This window comes from Lottia gigantea, assembly GCF_000327385.1.
Source record: "Lottia gigantea unplaced genomic scaffold LOTGIsca_93, whole genome shotgun sequence".
Classification (NCBI taxonomy): domain Eukaryota; kingdom Metazoa; phylum Mollusca; class Gastropoda; family Lottiidae; genus Lottia; species Lottia gigantea.
Window position 1 is genome coordinate 511,738 of NW_008711042.1, and position 21,224 is coordinate 532,961.

The following is a 21,224-nucleotide window of genomic DNA, read 5'->3' on the forward strand; positions in this document are numbered from 1 at the left end:
TCTACACATGAACCAACAGAAATCTACTTCCAAAACAATATATGGAATATTATGGCATGTCAAAATAGGTCTTGGTGTGGAATTAGATTACTTTGTTTTATGTTTTAGATTGTGACCCATCATGGAGATTTATTATCTCAAGCCACCAGTGTGGAAACTCTTGAAGGTAAAGTTGAGCAATGATATTTTTTGACAATTTTGAAATTTATTAACCATAAATTTCTTAATTATCATTATGTGATTGTATTTTTGTTTATAATTTGAAGAGAGCATTTTAAATGAGCAGTAGGACTTAAAAAACTTCTTATTTGTATGTGGGGTTGTTCTATTGTTCAATAATTGGTATTACATGGATTGTGTTTTTGTTATCAGGGGTGTTACAGATGATGCAGACCAGAATTCAGTCGTTACTGGCCGCCATGGATCGAGTCAGATCGAAGGTAAATGAACCCTACAATAAAATATTGGCCAGAACAACTCAACTTCGACATTTACAGGTTAGTAGAAGGGGTTAGATTAGAATTAGAATTAGATTGAGAATGGATTTTATCCATAACAAAGAAAATGTCTTCAATAACTTGTCTGATTTTCAAATCAGTTCTCTTTGATGTTTTAAAAAAGTTTATGTAACGAGGTATTTTAGAATTTACAGAAATATATTTGATAAAGGGTCTTGAATCAATAATGGTATTCCATAATACATCATTCCTGTTAATACAAAAAATGTTTCTGAATCAAATTTTTTGGAGATTCTACTGAGATTACTTTGATTCTGAATGATTACAATTGGTTATTTACAGGAAACATGTGATATTTTAAGAAGAATTATAAGAATCATATATCTAAGTAAACGTCTACACGGCCAACTACAGGGTGGATCACGAGAAATAACTAAAGCTGCTCAGAGTCTGAATGAACTAGGTAAGAAAGCTTAGTGTATTGAATAGACAGTTTTTTCAATTGAGGTTTATGGAACACAACTATAAACTTACTATGCAGGTCCCAGGTTTTAGGCTGTAAAGGCCAAGATGGTATTTTTAGTACTCGTTTCCTATCCATGTTGGAGAGTTGAGTCATTAAAGTAGATCTATTTTGTATTTATATATTTTTAGATTATGTATGTGAAGGTGTAGATCTAACTGGTATTGAGATAATAGAACAAGATAGAAGATTCTGTAAACAGGCCAGGAAGGAAGTGGAATCTCAGGCCCAGAAAATGTTAGAACAAGGCATGGAAACACAGGTCAGTTTATAGCAATTTATCTCCTTTTTATACGCCCACATCTCTATGTAGGTCCGTGGGTTCGTCTGTCAACATTTGCTTGTAAACGCTCTGAATCAAATGAAATTCGGTATATGTATTCCTATTCATAAAACGAAGATCAATTTGAGCTATTTTCGACCGTTAGAAGCAGAGTTATTGCCCTTGCCCCAAAATCTTGAATATTTACTATCCGCATGCCGTGTTGGGCGTATATGGCTGTGGTCCACTATCTTTAGTGAGTATGCCTGCTTTGCTCATCCACCTCAAGTCTTATTTTGGAAAGTTATGCTCATTACCAAAAGAGCTGTCCTGATGAAGATTTTTTATCACCAGGCTATTGTATTGTGTTGTGTTTGGTGGCTGAACTACTAAAACCCTAGCATGCCAATTTGCTTCTGGTATTGCAATCTATTTAACATCCTCTGCTTATATACAAATTAACCCCCTTTATCAATATAGCTGTCCGGATGAGGATTTTATATCTGAAACATTGTCAGCAGCATGGAGCAAGTCAATAATTGAGTTTCTTAGTTGCCATATAGTATGTTTATTTCATTTGAAGATAGTTGTCCACAATAATGTTAAACTTAACAATTTTCTAGAAATTATTAAAAAACAATCGTTATTCAAAATGGAATTTTTGATTTTTTAACTACCAGAATCAAGCCCAAGTATCAACATCTTTACAAGTTTTTCACAACCTGGGTTCCCTTCATAATGTGGTAGATAAAGTTGTACTGAGTGTGAAGGAGACTCTCCATAGTAATATTAGAACAGGGCTGGATGCTAAATTAATTTCTACTTCACAGTCCAATAAAGGTAGGTTAACTGGGGGCTAGACGAGGGTGTTGGGCTTGAGGCTAAGGGGTGGGGATTAGAGACTGAGTGTGAAGGAGATGCTACATAGTAATATTTGAACATTGTTGGTGGTAAAACTCTACAACTCTATCTACACTTCTACATCACAGTCCAATAAAGGTAGATTACTTGGAGCTAGAGGGCTGAGAGCTGGGTTCTAGAGACTAGAAACTAAGAGAAGGACATTGTAATCCTGGGGATAGTTGTTGTGACATATACCAGTAATAAATTTACTTTTATTAATGTGATCTGTGAATCCTGTTTCCAGAAAAACTTAATCATATTATGCTATCAACATGACCATGACTTGGATTCTTGTATCAATTGTAATGAAAATCACCTGCTAATCTTTAATTTTTCAATTTTACAGGTGCTCCTGGAAGAGCTGCCATGCCTACACCAGGAAATACTGCTGCATTCCGAGCTACTCTATGGACCAATATGGAGAAATTGATGGACAATATTTATGCCTCTTGTGCTCAGGTCAATAAAATTACTTCGAATTTTTATATATTATTTTCTGATATAATAGTTTAAGAAAAATTATAGCAGCCTTTGCAATAGTGACATCATAAAAAGCTTAGTTTCAGTGGAATTGCAAGAAACATAGATATCTGACTGAAAATGTGAAAATTGGAGTAGTGAAAATCAATTTTATCATTGTCTCTGAGTTAAGAAAACATCTAATGTCAATCCAAAATCAAAAAATGAGTTCTTTTATAATCATTTAATTTGAGAAATTGATCATTTCTGTTACAGATTCAACATTTACAGAAAGTTTTAGTGAAAAAGAGAGATCCTGTTACTCATGTTTGTTTTATAGAAGAATTAGCTATGGTCAGTATTTCACAGTAGAGTATTAGAACTATACTGTTAAGTTATTCCAAGAAACGCTGCAGGCTGTACATGTTAAACATTCCTCCACATTTGGAATAAACAAATTTGGAATCATTTGGCCGTCAAAACGCTCTTAGTTTTGATATTTTACCTTGTGATCTAGACTACTACTATTAAGGTCTCAGTTTTATGACCAATATTTCTTGATTATTTCAGCATAGAAACGGGGATGTAAATTTTATGCAGGAATTCTGGGAATCTGTAACAGCCATGTTGTTAACAGAATTTACTGACGCTGCCAGTGGTAAGTGAAATTTAATTGTCTAACAAAGTTTTAGCTGATATACTTTTAGTACCCCAAATTGAATTGATTTCTGGCAACATTTATGATAAAATAGATTGGTTGTTTAGTTCATGTTTTCTGAGAGCAAATCATTGGCTGATTTTTGGAAGAACACAGTGCATGTGCCTACTGTCTCCATTAGCCAAATTTCTATCAAAAAAATGAGATGTAAAACACCATTTTTTTAGGTATATTCTGATAGTCTTTAACCACTTGATATGACAAGACTTGTTCAGTAAAAACATCACAAAATTTGTGACAAAAACCTACAAAACTTTTAACACAAGGGAAGGACTGTGTAAGAGTTTTAAAATTTCTATCATATGCTTTTAGGTTCACCATTTCTGAAGCAAGCTTTTGAAGGAGAATACCCCAAGTTACTACGGTTATATAATGATTTATGGAAACGTCTGCATCAGTTCTCTGTTTCCATGGTAACAGCTAGTAGTAACCTTGATCCTGGTTTAACAGATGATGATGGTAGCCATGACAATTTCTTTTTGGTGTCTGCTAGATCTAATTCTAAAGACACTTATGAGTAAGTAGAATATTTGAATTTTAAGAAATATATACATGTCTTAATCAAGCAATAATTACAAGTGGAGGATGACATGATTTAAAACTGTGTTTATTGGGTCATAATGATATCAGTTATAATTGGAAATAATAAATAATAAAATTAAACTCACTATAAATGCAATTACAGGTCATTCATGGGGCTTTTCATGAAAATTATCTAGCATTTATTGGATCATATTGGTATCGGTAATGTTTAAGATATATTTCAAAACCACACAGGCTAACTTTGACTAACTTCCATTTTGAATTAATTTTCTTACAGTTCTGAGATGGCTTTAAGAAATACGTTGAGTAAATTTGAAACAGCCTATTTATCCAAGTCTCTGTCTCGACTTCATGATCCTATCAACTTGGTGTTCTCTAGTAATGTTAATCCACCTACTCCTGAAGAAGTTGAAAATATCATTAAAACTATTAACAGGTAGGCAGTATGGCTTTTTATATCCCCGCTATGATGTATTGCCGTCGTCCATGTTGTACTGTCTGTCTATCAACATTATTTACATGTCATTCAATGAAACTGGGTATGTGTAGCCTCATGAGGATATGAGGATGAAATATTGAACCGGTTTTAGCTTCTCTGTTATCTAATATAAGCTTGAAGGAAATTAATCTATTTTCCAAGACTTGTGCTCCCAACTCAGAGTTTGAAATGTAGAGGGACTAGGAAAATTCTCCTGGATGTTCTGTAATAATCTTTTTGATATTTTCAGTGAGTTGAACGTGTCTACTGTAGATAATAAATTAAGTATAACTGTAGCTAAAAACGTGGCTAACACCATCAAATTATTCTGTGTTAAAAGTGAACAGTTGGTAAGTAAACATCAAAATCTTCTGTAAAATTTTGCAAAAGTGTTAGCCATTTGTTATGTTTAAAATAGATCGGGACCATCCGGCCACAGGATGTGCACATTAAAGATCTCTTCTAAAAAGACCAGGCCACGTATTCTCAAAACGATCTTAGTGCTAGGATATCCTAGGTTTTTATCTTCTAACATTGATTCTAGGACGTCCTAGCGCTAAGATCGTTTCGAAAATACATGCCCAGGTTAAATTCTCTCCTTCTTTTAATCCAAGTTATATTTGAAACTGTTTGATATTGTAGCTGGCTACTGGTGGAGAAGCTAGTCAAGTTATAGGACCACCCACTGTAGGACAGACACGAAATGCTGCAGTTGTTAACACTCTATATCAACTACATGACTCTGTCACCAAGGTTTGTATTGTATAACATCAGTGATACAGGTTGGAGGAAAGGCTAAAAAAAAGGGGAATAAGTTGATCTGACAGGACAATAAACAACGGCCCTGTGTGTGTGCACATTAATGACCTTTTAATGGATGGAGGTTGAGAGAAGGCTAATGCTATAATTTATTCTCATTGCACAGTGCATGGGGTTGCCCGTTCTCAAACAGGTGCAGAAAAAATTTAATTTAATTTTATTTTCCTCATTATATTATTGTAGGTTGTAGAAGGTATTAAACATTTTCCTGTTGAAGCTATAGATAGTATAATAGAATCACAGAAGGTATATAATATTTTTCTTGTCTTCTTCTGTTACTGTAGGGTTTCCTCAGTCCATTTTTTAGGGTCTTATTTCATGAAAAATCTTACAATCAATTTTGTAGTATGGTTTTTCACAATGTTGATATTCATAATTATGACAAATTCTTACCATGTGATTTTGAGGTGAAACAGGCTCCCTGACACATCTTTAAGCTCTGTGATTTAAGTGTAGAATACCAGCATTTACTAAACTGAGATCAGAATGAATGCAGAAAATAATAGACTAATAGCGTTTTGCTGTCAAAGTTTTCCTTTCTGCATACTGCATGGCATTGCCTGTCATCATTAGCCCAAACACATGCAGAAAAGTAAGACTTACATGACTTAACCCACTTCGACCCCAGGGGGACAAGGGGCGACTACAGTTTCTCTCCATCTTTTCTAGTCAATAGTACTGCAGAAAAGACGTAAAACGTATTATTTCATTTATTATAATTCTAGGGTATCATTGTATTGATGGGCAGTGCTATTAACCCACTATTATCATCTATATTAGATACAGGTTTTATTATAATTCTAGGGTATCATTGTATTGATGGGCAGTGCTATTAACCCACTATTATCATCTATATTAGATACAGGTTTTATTATAATTCTAGGGTATCATTGTATTGATGGGCAGTGCTATTAACCTGCTATTATCATCTATATTAGATACAGGTTTTATTATAATTCTAGGGTATCATTGTATTGATGGGCAGTGCTATCAACCCACTATTATCATCTATATTAGATACAGGTTTTATTATAATTCTAGGGTATCATTGTATTGATGGGCAGTGCTATCAACCTGCTATTATCATCTATATTAGATACAGGTTTTATTATAATTCTAGGGTATCATTGTATTGATGGGCAGTGCTATCAACCCACTATTATCATCTATATTAAATACAGGTTTTATTATAATTCTAGGGTATCATTGTATTGATGGGCAGTGCTATTAACCCACTATTATCATCTATATTAGATACAGGTTTTATTATAATTCTAGGGTATCATTGTATTGATGGGCAGTGCTATTAACCTGCTATTATCATCTATATTAGATACAGGTTTTATTATAATTCTAGGGTATCATTGTATTGATGGGCAGTGCTATCAACCTACTATTATCATCTATATTAGATACAGGTTTTATTATAATTCTAGGGTATCATTGTATTGATGGGCAGTGCTATCAACCCACTATTATCATCTATATTAAATACAGGTTTTATTATAATTCTAGGGTATCATTGTATTGATGGGCAGTGCTATTAACCCACTATTATCATCTATATTAGATGCTCTTGAAGCTATTATATTAACCATACATCAAGAGGACTTCTCCGGGTGAGTTGATTGTGTTAAATTTAAAAATTTTAAGGCACAAGTACAAGTTTCTGATAATAATTATTGTAGTGTCCCAGTCATATGATTGATCAGTCAGTAAATTGATAGATATGCATGATTTACAATATGGCTGGCATATATGTATCATATTGCAGGGTTGTGTATCTATAGTTTATCATACTAGAGTAAGGTCAGACAAACATATGGCCACCCCATGGCCACAATCCTTTTTTCATACCTTACTGAGATTTTACTCAAATATGAAGCTGCTATTACAGGTGTATAACTGATTGTATCAAATAACAAATATATCAATCTATTCCTTAGGCACAATGTTTCTGGCGTTTTCATATTAATCTTCAAGTTTTATCTTTTCTTGATGCAAGGGGCATTATAAGCTTGAGTAAAAACTCAGCTAAGCATATGAATTGTTTTGTGGCCCTGTAGCCAGGATTTGTCAAGTAAATTTACTAAGAGGCCATTACACTCGTATGTTTGGAATTGATGAATCACCTTGTCAATTTTTTTTCAAATTCCATTGTGTTTTACTTTGCGATCTTTGGTGCGTCATAAATGATGCACAGGCTGTCAGTTTAGAAACCTTCGTATATACATACAGGACATCAGTAAACAATATTTAAATCAAAACTCACTGTAAGGTTGTATTGTATTTTAGAGGAGCCCCTCCAGCTGGTCAGACAGAAGCACCCTGTTCATTATACATGAGAGAACTACAAGGTTTTGTATCAAGATGTTCTATAGAATATATCTCACAGTTCCATTGTCAACAATTTATCATGGAAAGGTAGATATTGAATTCATTTGTATGTATAATACAATGGTGGTATACTGGATATTACTATTCCCTCATTAAAGCTATTAATAATATCTAAGGGCCTTTGCGATAGTGACATCATATAACACTCAATTTTAGTAGAACTGCAAGAATATGGACGTCTGATTGAAAATTTGGAAGGTGCTAATCTATGTTGTCAGTGTCCCCCTTACAAATATAACCTTTTTACAATCACTTAAATATTCAATTTGCGCTTGAAAATGATTGAAGCAGTACCTATTATTTCCTTGATCGTTCATTGGAGTGGGTTATCTCAGTCTGTAGCCAGTTGGATTGTTGTTTGCTTGACAATCGGGGCTATTAATTTGAATCCTTCTCCAGGTAATAATAGTTCACCCAAATCACCTATCATGTGCTAAAAATTATGTTTGAAAATTCACATTGTTTAAATCTACATGTATATCAAACTGTTTTTCAGTCTTCAGCCATTAGCATGTAGATGCACTGAGTTGTTTATTCGACATGCTAGTTTAATTCGTCCTATAGGGGACGGGGGTAAACTACGTCTAGCTGCAGATTTTGCTCAGATGGAACTGGCAATTTCGCCATTTTGTCGTAGAATATCTGATATGGGGAAAACTTACAAACTTTTACGTGCTTTCAGGTTAGTAATTAATTGTGTTCTAGTCCCATTCTGACTACAGAAAAACTGTCATTGTACAAAACAATCTACTAGCTAGTTAGACAAGATAGTTTGGTATGTTCTAGTCCCATTCTGACTACAGATTGTACAAAACAATCTACTAGCTAGTTAGACAAGATAGTTTGGTATGTTCTTGTCCCAATCTGACTACAGATTGTACAAAACAATCTACTAGCTAGTTAGACAAGATAGTTTGGTATGTTCTAGTCCCATTCTGACTACAGAAAAACTGTCATTGTACAAAACAATCTACTAGCTAGTTAGACACGATAGTTTAGTACATGTATTACAGTTTTGTGTAGAACTAAATATTCATACATCATTCCAACAATAAAGGGCCTTTATCAATCAGAATATTAATGCAGGGGGGGTTGGTTATGACCGTTTGCAATACCATGGTTAAGTGATTTGGCCAAGAATTAATTGATCTTTGAGAACCTATGTTGCTTTTCCTTATAAAATAATTGCCAAGATGTCTGGCAAGGATCAGCTGAAGAATCCTGGCCATGTATTCTCAAAACGATCCTAGCGCTACTATGTTAGAAGATAAGAACCTAGGATATCCTAGATTCAATGTTAGAAGATAAGAACCTAGGACATCCTAGAATCAATGTTAGAAGATAAGAACCTAGGATATCCTAGATTCAATGTTAGAAGATAAGAACCTAGGACATCCTCGAATCAATGTTAGAAGATAAGAACCTAGGATATCCTAGATTCAATGTTAGAAGATAAGAACCTAGGACATCCTAGATTCAATGTTAGAAGATAAGAACCTAGGACATCCTAGATTCAATGTTAGAAGATAAGAACCTAGGATATCCTAGATTCAATGTTAGAAGATAAGAACCTAGGATATCCTAGAATCTATGTTAGAAGATAAGAACCTAAGACATCCTAGATTCAATGTTAGAAGATAAGAACCTAGGATATCCTAGATTCAATGTTAGAAGATAAGAACCTAGGACATCCTAGAATCAATGTTAGAAGATAAGAACCTAGGATATCCTAGATTCAATGTTAGAAGATAAGAACCTAGGATATCCTAGAATCAATGTTAGAAGATAAGAACCTAGGATATCCTAGATTCAATGTTAGAAGATAAGAACCTAGGACATCCTAGAATCAATGTTAGAAGATAAGAACCTAGGATATCCTAGATTCAATGTTAGAAGATAAGAACCTAGGACATCCTAGAATCAATGTTAGAAGATAAGAACCTAGGATATCCTAGATTCAATGTTAGAAGATAAGAACCTAGGACATCCTAGATTCAATGTTAGAAGATAAGAACCTAGGACATCCTAGCGCTAAGATCATTTTGAGAATATGTGGCCTGAAGATCATGTGTTATCTTATTAAGACCATTTTGTAACATGGGATTTTAATTTGTTATCCTTGCTTCTCTTCTTTTACAGACCGTTATTATTCCAAACAACAGAACATCTAATAAAGAGTCCAGCTATAGGAGAAATCATTCCTTACAGTGCAGTGTTACATTATCTATTTGCCCGGGCACCTGTCGAGTTAAAATCACCACACCAGGCCTCTGATTGGTCAATCAGTCGCTACTCACAATGGTTAGAAAGTCACCCACTGGAATCAGACAGGCTGCAATTTATCAAGTAGGTTTATTATTTATCATGGTCCCAATTAAGAAATGAAATAGAGTTATACATCCTACATTTCTAAACCTGTTTTGGCAATCAGGGTGGGCCAGGCATGCTACTTTTCTGCAGCTGGTAAGGCTGATGAACATGGGCTACACCATACAGTGTACAATGAGGTTAAATTTGCTAGATCAGATAGAAGCCTACTCTTTGTTGATTTCCAACTGTATCACAGAGGGTCTCGGTTTATTGTCTGATCCAAACAACTAGATGCTTTTTATAAGTCTGTCTATCCTACTTGCATGCGTGTTGGTTTAGGTAAAGTAGTCCCAGTAGTGTCAAAGCTTTTCAATACATTCTGAAGGAGGCACATTTGGTAATTCTTCCATATTCCTTTAAAGAGTGAAATTTATAGTTCACTGATATGCCATAGCTAGGTGCTTTCTATTTGTTTATACAACACACACATCTATATCAATTTTGAATATTATTTTAATGTCTATTGTAGAGGTGCTCTAGAAGCGTATGTGAAGAATGTTCGTCAGAGACAAGGGAAAGAATATGCTGATGTGTACCCCATCATGATTGACTTATTACAACGTGGACTCCAATCTACTAGTGCTAGCTAGTTTTATAAGACACACTTGTATTGGTATCTTCAAGCTATTGCAAAATTCGTCTTTTACCTTATACTGCATATAGCCTCCTTTCTTGTATCAATGATTGTAGCAATTTGATTGGATTGTAATCCAGAGAGTACAGCCAATCAGCCCTTGAACATTATGGCTTATTGTTTTTCGTCAGACTTTATGTCAAGGCCTCTGATTGGCTGCATTTACAAACTTCTGTGACACAAGAACAGTGGCTATTGCAGTATAAGACAGAAGTTTTACATGACACATTTTTATCTATTGTTCAATACAGATACAAAATTTGTTTATTTCTGAAAAAAGGCATTTATAATGCTATGTTTGTTTGTTTTCATGCTAAATTTTGGTGCATAAACATCTTTTTCTAAATTATATAATAAATAAGAAGCAAAACTCAAAGTATATAAGCTTTGTTTATTTACAGTTGTTATATAATTTGTACATATTGGGGGTGAAATATTGTTAATTTATAGAACTGGGGAAATAAACTTTAATATATGCACTGTTTACTTTTTTTTTTATCTTTCAAGGGATTACTGACAACCTTGTTTCCCCCCTGTCAGTGATGCAGGTAGAGGGGCTGACATGGAAAAAGCGTCTAGTCGTTTGGATGGGATAATAAACTGTTCCCTCGTTGCACCCTGCATGGCATTGTCCGTCTTCATTAGCCCACACGGTATTAGAATGTATTGCAAATATTCTAACCAGTTTATCCCTCTGGTAAATGTAAATCTATGCTCTGAATTCATTGGTTGGCTTATGACAAGTTGTCTGGAGGAAAACCAGACATCAACTGTTCATTCTAAAAGCACTACTGATATCAGGTGTCAGATTTTAACATATACAAGTATATCCTTTCTAAAGAATGAAACTCTATTGTTTATGTTGTATTCAGTCTGTAGGTCAAGGTCATGTTCATTCTAAAGGCAATACTGATAGTAAGGTAAAGCAAATATTCAATCTAGTTAATATCTCTTCACGTGAATGAAACTCAAAATGTATTTTCTTCAACATCATCTTCTTCCTTGTTTTCTGTTTTATATAAGTTACCCAGCACTATTCCTAGAAACATCATCAAGCCCAGCTGGTTATTAGATCGAAATTTACTGGCACAACTGTCTGGATTGTTCAAGTCTACTGTGTATATCTAGAATGAAATAATATGAAATTTCGTGATTAAAAAGTTGAAACAGAGATATTGTTCTTTAAACTTATTTTGCAAAGCATTTTAAATATGTCATTGACACTCAAAATAAGACACTGAATTTTGGGGAGAATGATTGGTACACAAAATAATGGGCTCAATACATGTATTGTTAATAAACTGGACATTGAATCACAGTGATTGAGTGCAATGATTTTGTCAAGGGAGGTAATGAGTCTAAGATGACAGGAAAAATTGTGTTGCTATCTGACAGCTAGATGTGACATCTTATCGATCTAGATACTGTTTATACCACTTATTAAAAAAGAAAACCTAAATACCTGATGAGCAAGATGTGTTGCCATGGCACCAACACCGAGATAGAACGGCCATGTTTGATGACAAAGATAGCCAGACGTGGTAATACCAGCTATAGTGATGGTTGAGAAACCAACTAACCAAGGTTTGGTCTGATCTCCTAGTTTTAACGCTGTTGATTTTACTCCTATTAACATATCATCATATTTATCCTTAAAAATTATAACATTTGAATATTAGGAAATATAACCACGCCAACTTGTGCAACAACATTTTCAAGAGATTAGATATCAGAGCAAATTGAATGCGATACAAATACAGTTTTCTATGGTGAAAATTGATATTTGAGGATTAGAAAAACAGACTAAGGCCAGGATTTTGTGGCAATTTCTGAAGGAAAATGTCAATTTCTTAGATTACGCAATAGAATTCGGAAAAAATAGAAAGGGACACGACTGGGCATGGATTTGAAGGCAAACTATAATATAGAGCAATTAAAAACTTTGTTTTATTTTAACAGGTTTAGGTAATTGGTCTGGTGAAATTCAATAAACTGACATTCTGTAACATTTAATAGATTTTCAGAAAGAAACCTAAACCAAACAATCAAACAAAAATAATGAAATAAATTTGCCCAAAAATTCAAAAATTGAATCCAAATCAAACTTGGTAACTTGTTCAGTAAACTATTAGAACATTCAAGACTTTGCAACGTTTTCAGACTCACTTGATGGGCGTAAATCGTGTCATAAACTAGAGTCCACGCTAAACATCCAAAATATATCGGCAAAGTAGTTAGCCAATCAACACTTCCGTTTACAGCTGACCAACCCAGCAACACACCATAATTAAACGTTAGACCTAGAGGTGAAGGCAAAAAAAAAAAAAGGGCTGAACTTACATATGACTGAGTAAGGAATAGAAAAAAGCAAAATAAATGAGAATAAAACATAATATGAACCATTCTATTTTAAGGTCAAATAAAACAGAGATTAGTGACCCTTGGGGTTGAGGACTTAAATTGCCAAAAGAGGAATTTTTCAAAAATTTTAATGGCTGAAAATCGCTTTCGTTGAGCCTATTTTACCTTGAATTTATAGTAATTTTTGTTTTCAAATGTGGGCTACATTTGTTTTCTTTAAAATACAGAAGGGGTGAGGCTGTTTTAAACAAAAGTATGACAAGGCAAAGACTTAAAACAATAGATGTATATAATTAGATCCAATGCCTGCAAGCGTCCACTTTATTTCTTGAACTGTTTTATGACACTTTCTTTCTTTTGATTATTTTTTTGATGAAATAATCAGTTGGGGAAGATCAGATTAGGATGATCAATACCAAGTTATTTTATTTGACCCTAAGGATGAAAGCAATGCCAAGTTCAATTCTGAAGATAGTTCCAAATTTCCAAAATAAAAAATCTGTACACTTTTCAGAATTGTCATGAATAAGGGTATTATAATTTGGAGGTTAGAGGTTGTAAATCCTTAAAAACAGTCTTTGACTTGGCATTACCTTTAAGTGATCTAGTTGTCTAAATATTTTCTTTATCAGCTGATAGATCTCTTGTTCAGCTGTTTGTTTGTATTAATATCTGAATATTTGAATCAATCTTGAAACAACTCCATTTCAATGATTTTTATATCAAATAAATACAGGATAGAAATCAGATATTTGGTACATCTTCAATTTAGATTCATTAATCAAAAAATGATGAGAATCGACAAAGCTGTCATCCACATAATCTAATGCTGTTAACACTAATGATGTAATGATATTGGTACATTTTTATTAAATTGTACGCAAACTGTACACCAAAACACTCTGTGCTAGTAAAAGAAATACATAGACAACTCTACCACCTTGAAACAAGTGACACAACCCTGCAAATAATATATATATTACCAAAAGGCATGCAGGCATAGCTTTTATATAGAACATAATAATCTAGGGTCCTCTGGTTAGAAACATCTTTGAATACCTAATTCAGATAACTTCTAGACATCTGATTGGCTGTAACACCGATATCAATATGGACCAAATCTGTCAGAAATTTTGTAAGATAATCATGAATGTATGCTGTAAGTAATTTCCATTGGTTAATATTATTTTAAAGATATATTTACATTTTTCTTTTTAATCTATAACAGAAATAGAATCCTGCATGTTGATGTTACTAGCAACACACCATAGGACAGACAATAACAGGTGAAATAGAAGAGGTCCAGTGAGTTTTTATTGAAATAAAAGAAAATAGAAGAAGAAACTTTTGTCAAGGGACCTTATTCTCCAAAACTTAACTTAAAGGAACATTCTGCTTTTTTTTGTAGGTCGGAAAGTTTTTTTTGTCCAAATTTGTGAAAACTATACACCAAAATCTGGAGAAATGTGTCCTGTAACGTATCTTAAAGATTGTTATGCTTTTTGGAAGCTGTTAGAAAACTACTTTACGGATTTGAGTAAAATAAACGCCAAATTGTAGAGAAATATATCTCATACGTATTCTAATCAATAATATCGAGCCATTAACAGCCAAAATCAAAACTAGTCCAAACTGCTTTATTAACAATTAGTACTCCCGAGCTTTTAATTAACACTTTAAAAACAAATTCAGTTTGATCAAGGAGATACATAGATATAAATAGCATGCTTTAGAAATATTTTTAGGTATAATTTACAACGCTTTTAACAAAAAGCAGAATGTCCCTTTAAATATAATCCAGATTTCAAGAATTATGTTATCTTATTGAATGAAAAATAAAATATAAAATTGATTATAGTGTTTGACCAATCAGATAACTGGAACACTCTGGAATAATCTAAAGTTAAGTTTTCAAGAATAAGGTACCAGACCTATACCTAATATATTCCTTTCTTCTATTTTCTACTGTCTTAGACTAAGTCTATTGGTATATTTCAGATTGGATTTCATCTATTCATCTATGATGATGAGTGGCAGTTTTGGACCTCATTTAAATGTTAAAAACATGAGTTATAGATGATGAAAGAGTGCATAAAATTGACAAATTTGAGACATGTTAAAATGTTAATCTGGATGTGCAGATGAATTGCAAATAAAAAACATGATTTGTGAATAGTGAAGAAACTGTAAGATTCGTCAAGGACCTTTATTACAGCATTTTAAATGGATTTAAAAGAACATATCTGGCCCTTGTATATCATTTGTGCGACAAAATTATGCCAAAATAAAATGCAAGCCAATTGTCACAATTATTGGTGAAGTTATACAGACAGAAGACAGTAAATTATAACAGAGTGGCCTTTTCAGAATAAATATCACTCTCTAATACATACATTAGATGAAATAACCTCTTTTGACTTCTTTTAAAATGTTACTTTATTACTGGGATTATCAAAAGCAGTGAGGAAGCATGCAGAAATTAAAAAGTTAGAAAACTACAACTAAGTTACAACAAACAAGACTACATTCTACTCTACTAAACACTGGGTTGTTGCTGGGTCTGAGAAGTCTAATTTAAATTCAAAATTCAAAACTGATCAAAAGTCTCTCTTTGCCACAATACCAATCCAAAAAATTCGGGAATGTCATAAAATACACCAATATCACATCTAAATTCTTAATCACCTGATTATTCTTATTTCAATCAATAAACACAACCAATATAGCAAAAATCTCTGAACAAAGGAATGTACCTCCATTCTAGCTATATGTAGGGAATATAACAAATAAACACACAGGAATATATTTTGGTATAACTCACTTACTTATAGCAAGGACATTTCATCTGATAATGGCTCTGTAAATTGTGATGAAATGTTATGTAGTTGTTATTAGAAGTGAGTTATTCCATAACATATTCCTTAGCATTCTTTTTGTACTCTCTGCTTCTAACTATCGTTCGAATATTACCGATATATTGGGTAAGAAAATAAAAGCTATGCCTGTCAATACCTGATGTGAATATATAGTATCGTAAAACATGGTGTATAGAACACAGGCTGTGTATAGTGGTACAATAGTCCAGTCTAATTCACCAAATATAGCACACCAGGATAGTAATACACCCCAATTTAACGATATACCTGAAATATTTCTATTGTTTAATATTTACTGCCGGGAAAATTCTACAGAATGGGTGATATTGATATAGGACTTGCAATAAGCACTCAAACATGACTGATTTTCTAGGTTTATGAGACTTACTCATTTCAAGTCAGGGCCAACAGTTAATATTTGGTATGTGTTTCACTTCATTAAATTTTATAAGTATATAGAATAAAAAAACTTCCTACAACATATCAGTAAATAGGCGAGGCTGTGGTCACTTTATCCAATAGCCTTGTATAAACATAAGGTTTACCTGCCACAGTGAAACATGGTGTAAATATGTAATAGGTGATGCAGTAAATGCTGATGAAAGTGTTGGCCAAGGGTAAAAAATCAAAAATTGGGACAATGAAACTTCATAAAAAATTAACTCAATAGAAAATAAATAAAATATTACCTAGGTGAACTTGAGGCCAGTAAGTGTAACGTTTAGCTAGAGGATAAGATATAACCAAACCCATTGATGCTGCTCCTAATATTATACTGAAAAAAATAAAAAAATAAGAATACTTATAAACAGGGAAAATGAAATAGAATTTTACGTATTACTTTTCTGCGTCTGTTTTAGCTATTGAAGACAGGTGACGCCATGCAGAGTGTTACTAGGGAAATGTTTCTAAAACAGACGCATAAGCGTACTCTTTTTGTTTGGAGATCTAACTCGTGTAAAAGCAGCAGCCCATGGGGCCATAGTTTAATTAAGTGGTTATTAAGAGTGGTAGTATGCACTAAACTACACAGTGTATAATAATATACATGTATTAAGAGCTGAATTAAAGCTAAAGCAAAAAATTTGAAAATGGGATTGTCTCAGAAAAAATCACTTAAAATAAAGGGCGATAACTCAAACATGCTCCTTAGATGTGATCTCTACCCCTGGATTGTGTTCTGTTATTTAATGTGATTTCTACCCCTAGAGAGATTAAGGGTCCACTAACCTATATAGATTAAACTGTAGTAAGATAGCTAGAGCTAAACTCAACTGAGAACCCAGAAATACCAGGGCCTCGAAACTTGACAATTCTCCTGATGCTAATGGTCTTGTTTTTGTTCTCTCAACCTGCAAGAAATAAAAATAAATATTAAACTGGAAACAGTCTGAAATCATTTGACATTTTGTTTTTTTTTAAAGCTGCTTTAGTCGGTAAATTCCATCACATTCAGCTCAATTACTACTATATATTCAAAACAAATTAAGTGGACCACTTTGAGCACATACCTGGTTAAATCAAATATCAGAAAGAAACACTGTAACTTTCATGCGAACAAGAATTGGTGCTACATTGACAGGAACAATGGCAACAGAATAGACTAAAAAATCTCAGCATAAGTAAAAAGCTAATGATATAAAGCTACAAACCATTTTATCAAAATCTTTATCCCACATATCATTAACAATACACCCAGCCCCTCTCATTAACAACGCTCCAATACCAAATAGGGTGAGGATATAAAAATCTGGAAGATGACCAGCCTGGGCAGCTAGACCAATACTCCAACTACATGGCCAGAATAATAACATAGTACCTAAAATAATACAACATTGTGACCTAGGCCAGTGCTTTCATGAAACTATGTTCTCATCACCATCTAACACAACATTTCCGTCATTTAAAGAGATTGTTAGGAACTTTTTATGTTTATAAGGCAAACTTATAACATCGCTTTGCACCACTTCAATTTTCAGACAACTGTCTTTGGGTTTTGTCATTCCACTTCAACTAACTTCTGTGAAAGAAAAGTGCCTAATGATATTAAGGTATTTGATGCAGTTTGTAATGGACTGACATTGTAAAGATTAATTCATAGTAATAGATCTATATATAGACATAGCTTTATGGAAGAACAATCACTGGTTAAAGTTGTTGTTTCATAAAGCTGTGTCTATATATCGTACTCAGAATTGCTAAATGCCATTCAAAGACTTCAGTAATATATCTACTTACCAATAGGTTTATCAAATCTAATCAAACGTAAATATGGTTGAAATGATTTTGGTGAGGCTTCATAGATTGTTTTAATAAGTATATTCACATCACGAGTTTTCACTTTATTAATAACATGTTTCTCGGCTAGCAAGAAAGTTTGTTTAGTTGTTAAGGTGTGATAATGTTCAGTTGAGGGTCCTGTGATATGGTGATGACAATGTTTGTCTTGGAAGGTCACTGTAGAAACGGAAGATGCTGGTTTATTTCTGATATTTTTTGAAACTAAGAGTTTTTTTTGTATGATATTATCAGATGTCGTGGATTTGGACATTTTCACTGATTGGGTACATTTTTGTGTGGAAAATATTCTGGAGTAGACACATTGTCTAACCAATGAAAAGTCTTGTAACATCACATTCCTGTTTCTCCATATCAAAGATGAAATATGATTGGTTTGACAACTGTACAGCTTCATTTTTATTATTGAAAGTGCCATGTTGACCCTGAAAAACAGGTGAAGCTTTTATTAAATTGATTCACATAAAAGTTGTCTGAAGCCATTGTAACATAAAGAGAGTTACCTCCCTTATGTTAAAATATTTAGGTAGTAGACGTTTTACATATAAGAGAATTTTAGGATCATGAAACGCTTGTACCTTCAAACAGTAAAGTCTTCCCGACCAACTGGTTGTATTCAACGCCTTTTCATGACAGGATCCTTTACAATATCTACTTTTTATCAATTTTTTCTCAAGAGCTCGTAATATTTCACCGGTTGACCTTTCTTGTTTTCTAAAACTAGAGAGCTGAATAATTGGGAAGATAACTCTTGATTTGTTTACATCGAAAAATTAAACTTGCTCTGCAGGTAAAGTTTTTTTGATATTCATCGATTTATTCTCAAATTAAGGGCTGATCTAATAATTATTGCATATCTAAGATATCTCGAGACCTTCACATTTGATTTCAAAGGCAATCATGCCAATTAAGTGGTGGTGGGGGGTATTTGGGGGAAATGGTGGTCTAGCTCCTAGTAAAAGTACAGTTTATGTTTAAAATTTCCCCTTCTGTTGCTGTTTCGTCCTCCTACCCTTCCCTTTTGAAACTTGGCAAAGAGTCTTGGGTTTGTCTAAAATTTGCATAGGCACATAGGCCTATAAGTAGCTACCTCTCTGACAAGTTTTAGATCGATAGCACAACATTATAATCACAGCGGCAAGAAAAGACAGGGTGAGCTTATAGATTATAATGAATTGATGTGTTGATTTGATTCTTTTATTCTGTCTTCATTAACCCATACGTTGCAGAAAAGTAGGACGTAAAACTCCATTAATTTCATTTCATTTTGATTCTTTTATTGTAGATTTTGAAATGGCTTCAACAGGCGGAAGTGGTGGTCTAGCTCCCAGTAAAAGTACAGTTTATGTTTCAAATTTCCCCTTCTCACTCACCAACAATGATCTTCATAAAATATTTGAAAAATACGGCAAAGTTGTCAAGTAAGATATAGATCTAGATTTTTTTCAAATAATATTGTCTTCTTTTTAGTATGCCACTTTTAAAAATATATGGATTTAAAATGTCATTTGCAAGACAATGAAAGTTTATGAATGTAAAAATGTACGGATAAAATTACTAAACCTTGTAATGGTTTATGTCCCTGTAGGAAGAAAGATCTCCAACGCTTGTCATTTGAACATTTTTTAAAATAAGTCACACACAAAGGAAAAAGAAAACATTTTTTATGGAGTAATGTTTATTTAATTCATTCATTAATTCTTTGATTAATTTCTTCCATTCATTCATTTCAGAGTTACGATAGTGAAAGATAAAGTAACACATCAAAGTAAAGGTGTAGCGTTTGTTTTATTTTTAGAACGGGAGTCTGCCTATAGAACAATAGCTGCTCTTAATAACACACAGGTAAAAATTGGCTTTCTGACGCTATTCTCTTATCCAATATCTTACTGAACTGAATAGTTTGTTGATTAGCTCTGAAATATTAAAGTATATAAACTAATATCTTTTTCATGTGATACATTGGTTTTCACCCTGTGATTTTTGACTCAGCATCTTTTTGAGATAGTTCACTTTACAAATAATATTTGTATGGTATTTGGGATTATCAACTAGTCAACCCTTTCAGAAAATTTATCTTGTTAGTAATGTTTATTAGTATTAGTAATGTTATTTTATGTTAATAATGTTTATTAGTAATGTTATCTTGTTCATGATGTTTATTAGTAATGTTATTTTATGTTAATAATGTTTATTAGTAATGTTATCTTGTTAATAATGTTTATTAGTAATGTTATCTTGTCAATAATGTTTATTAGTAATGTTATCTTGTTAGTAATGTTTATGAGTAATGTTATCTTGTTTATAATGTTTATTAGTAATGTTACCTTGTTAATAATGTTTATTAGTAATGTTATCTTGTTAGTAATGTTTATTAGTAATGTTATCTTGTTAATAATGTTTATTAGTAATGTTATCTTGTTTATTAGTAATGTTATCTTGTTAGTAATGTTTATTAGTAATGTTATTATGTTAGTAATGTTTATTAGTAATATTATCTTGTTAGTAATGTTTATTAGTAATGTTATGTTTATATTTCTAGATGTTTGGTCGAACTATAAAATGTAGTATAGCTAAAGATAATGGTAGAACAACAGAGTTTATACGGAGAAAGGAATATAAAGATAAATCTCATTGTTATGAATGTGGGGTGAGGAATCTTTTGTTTTTAGGATAAAGTTGATTCAAAAACTGAATCACAAAGAAACACGTTACATTTATCCAATTCTACATCAATAAGCTGAAGTCCACAAGTTGACAAAATCAATCAGGTATCTATGACTATAAAATGAGTCTAATAGCAATTCTGCATTTTTCAAGATGAAACAAAATACCTTTTAAACCCTTTCTACATTTGTGATCTCTCTGCCTGCCTGGAGACAGTCACTCAGTGTTTAATTTAGTTATACACATTTAAACCTAATCACCTTTTTTATTCAGGAAGAAGGACATTTAAGTTATGCCTGTCCAAAAAATTTACTGGGAAATCGAGATCCTCCCCCTAAAAAGAAGAAAAAGAATAAATATGACGAGTAAGTATATATTCCCATTTTTTTTTAAGAAATATTGTCATGTTGATTTTTCTTTGTCGGTTGAGATCTGTTTCAGCTATCTCTTACACATGT

General features: G+C 32.9%; 3 protein-coding genes across 3 annotated transcripts in view; 2 read left to right on the forward strand and 1 right to left on the reverse strand.

The window, feature by feature from the left end:
* The window catches only part of LOTGIDRAFT_198052 (hypothetical protein), a gene marked incomplete at its 5' end in the record, with an annotated part of 12,527 nt that extends 1,479 nt beyond the window's left edge, over positions 1–11,048 (forward strand). Inside the window, 18 exons of the mRNA XM_009068737.1 lie at positions 109–166; positions 373–497; positions 801–921; positions 1,113–1,243; positions 1,924–2,083; positions 2,493–2,605; positions 2,882–2,959; positions 3,176–3,263; positions 3,636–3,840; positions 4,144–4,302; positions 4,595–4,694; positions 4,987–5,097; positions 5,347–5,409; positions 6,679–6,782; positions 7,459–7,587; positions 8,057–8,242; positions 9,700–9,906; positions 10,400–11,048. Of these exons, the coding sequence (XP_009066985.1) occupies positions 109–166; positions 373–497; positions 801–921; positions 1,113–1,243; positions 1,924–2,083; positions 2,493–2,605; positions 2,882–2,959; positions 3,176–3,263; positions 3,636–3,840; positions 4,144–4,302; positions 4,595–4,694; positions 4,987–5,097; positions 5,347–5,409; positions 6,679–6,782; positions 7,459–7,587; positions 8,057–8,242; positions 9,700–9,906; positions 10,400–10,520 (2,259 nt within the window). The 3' untranslated portion in view covers positions 10,521–11,048. The remainder of the gene's footprint in view (positions 1–108; positions 167–372; positions 498–800; positions 922–1,112; positions 1,244–1,923; positions 2,084–2,492; positions 2,606–2,881; positions 2,960–3,175; positions 3,264–3,635; positions 3,841–4,143; positions 4,303–4,594; positions 4,695–4,986; positions 5,098–5,346; positions 5,410–6,678; positions 6,783–7,458; positions 7,588–8,056; positions 8,243–9,699; positions 9,907–10,399) is intronic.
* A 484-nt stretch (positions 11,049–11,532) lies between these two features.
* LOTGIDRAFT_170102 (hypothetical protein) lies at positions 11,533–17,615 on the reverse strand (the record flags this gene model as incomplete). Its single annotated transcript, XM_009068738.1, has 6 exons — positions 11,533–11,688; positions 12,027–12,215; positions 12,731–12,864; positions 16,491–16,576; positions 17,032–17,153; positions 17,454–17,615. The coding sequence occupies 6 exons, from the start codon at positions 17,613–17,615 to the stop codon at positions 11,533–11,535; spliced, it is 849 nt and encodes a 282-aa protein (XP_009066986.1).
* A 1,777-nt stretch (positions 17,616–19,392) lies between these two features.
* Positions 19,393–21,135, forward strand: LOTGIDRAFT_134785 (hypothetical protein; the record flags this gene model as incomplete). Its single annotated transcript, XM_009068739.1, has 4 exons — positions 19,393–19,520; positions 19,833–19,944; positions 20,642–20,749; positions 21,040–21,135. 4 exons carry the CDS (start codon positions 19,393–19,395, stop codon positions 21,133–21,135), a joined length of 444 nt encoding a protein of 147 aa, XP_009066987.1.
* Between the last annotated feature and the right edge of the window lie 89 nt (positions 21,136–21,224).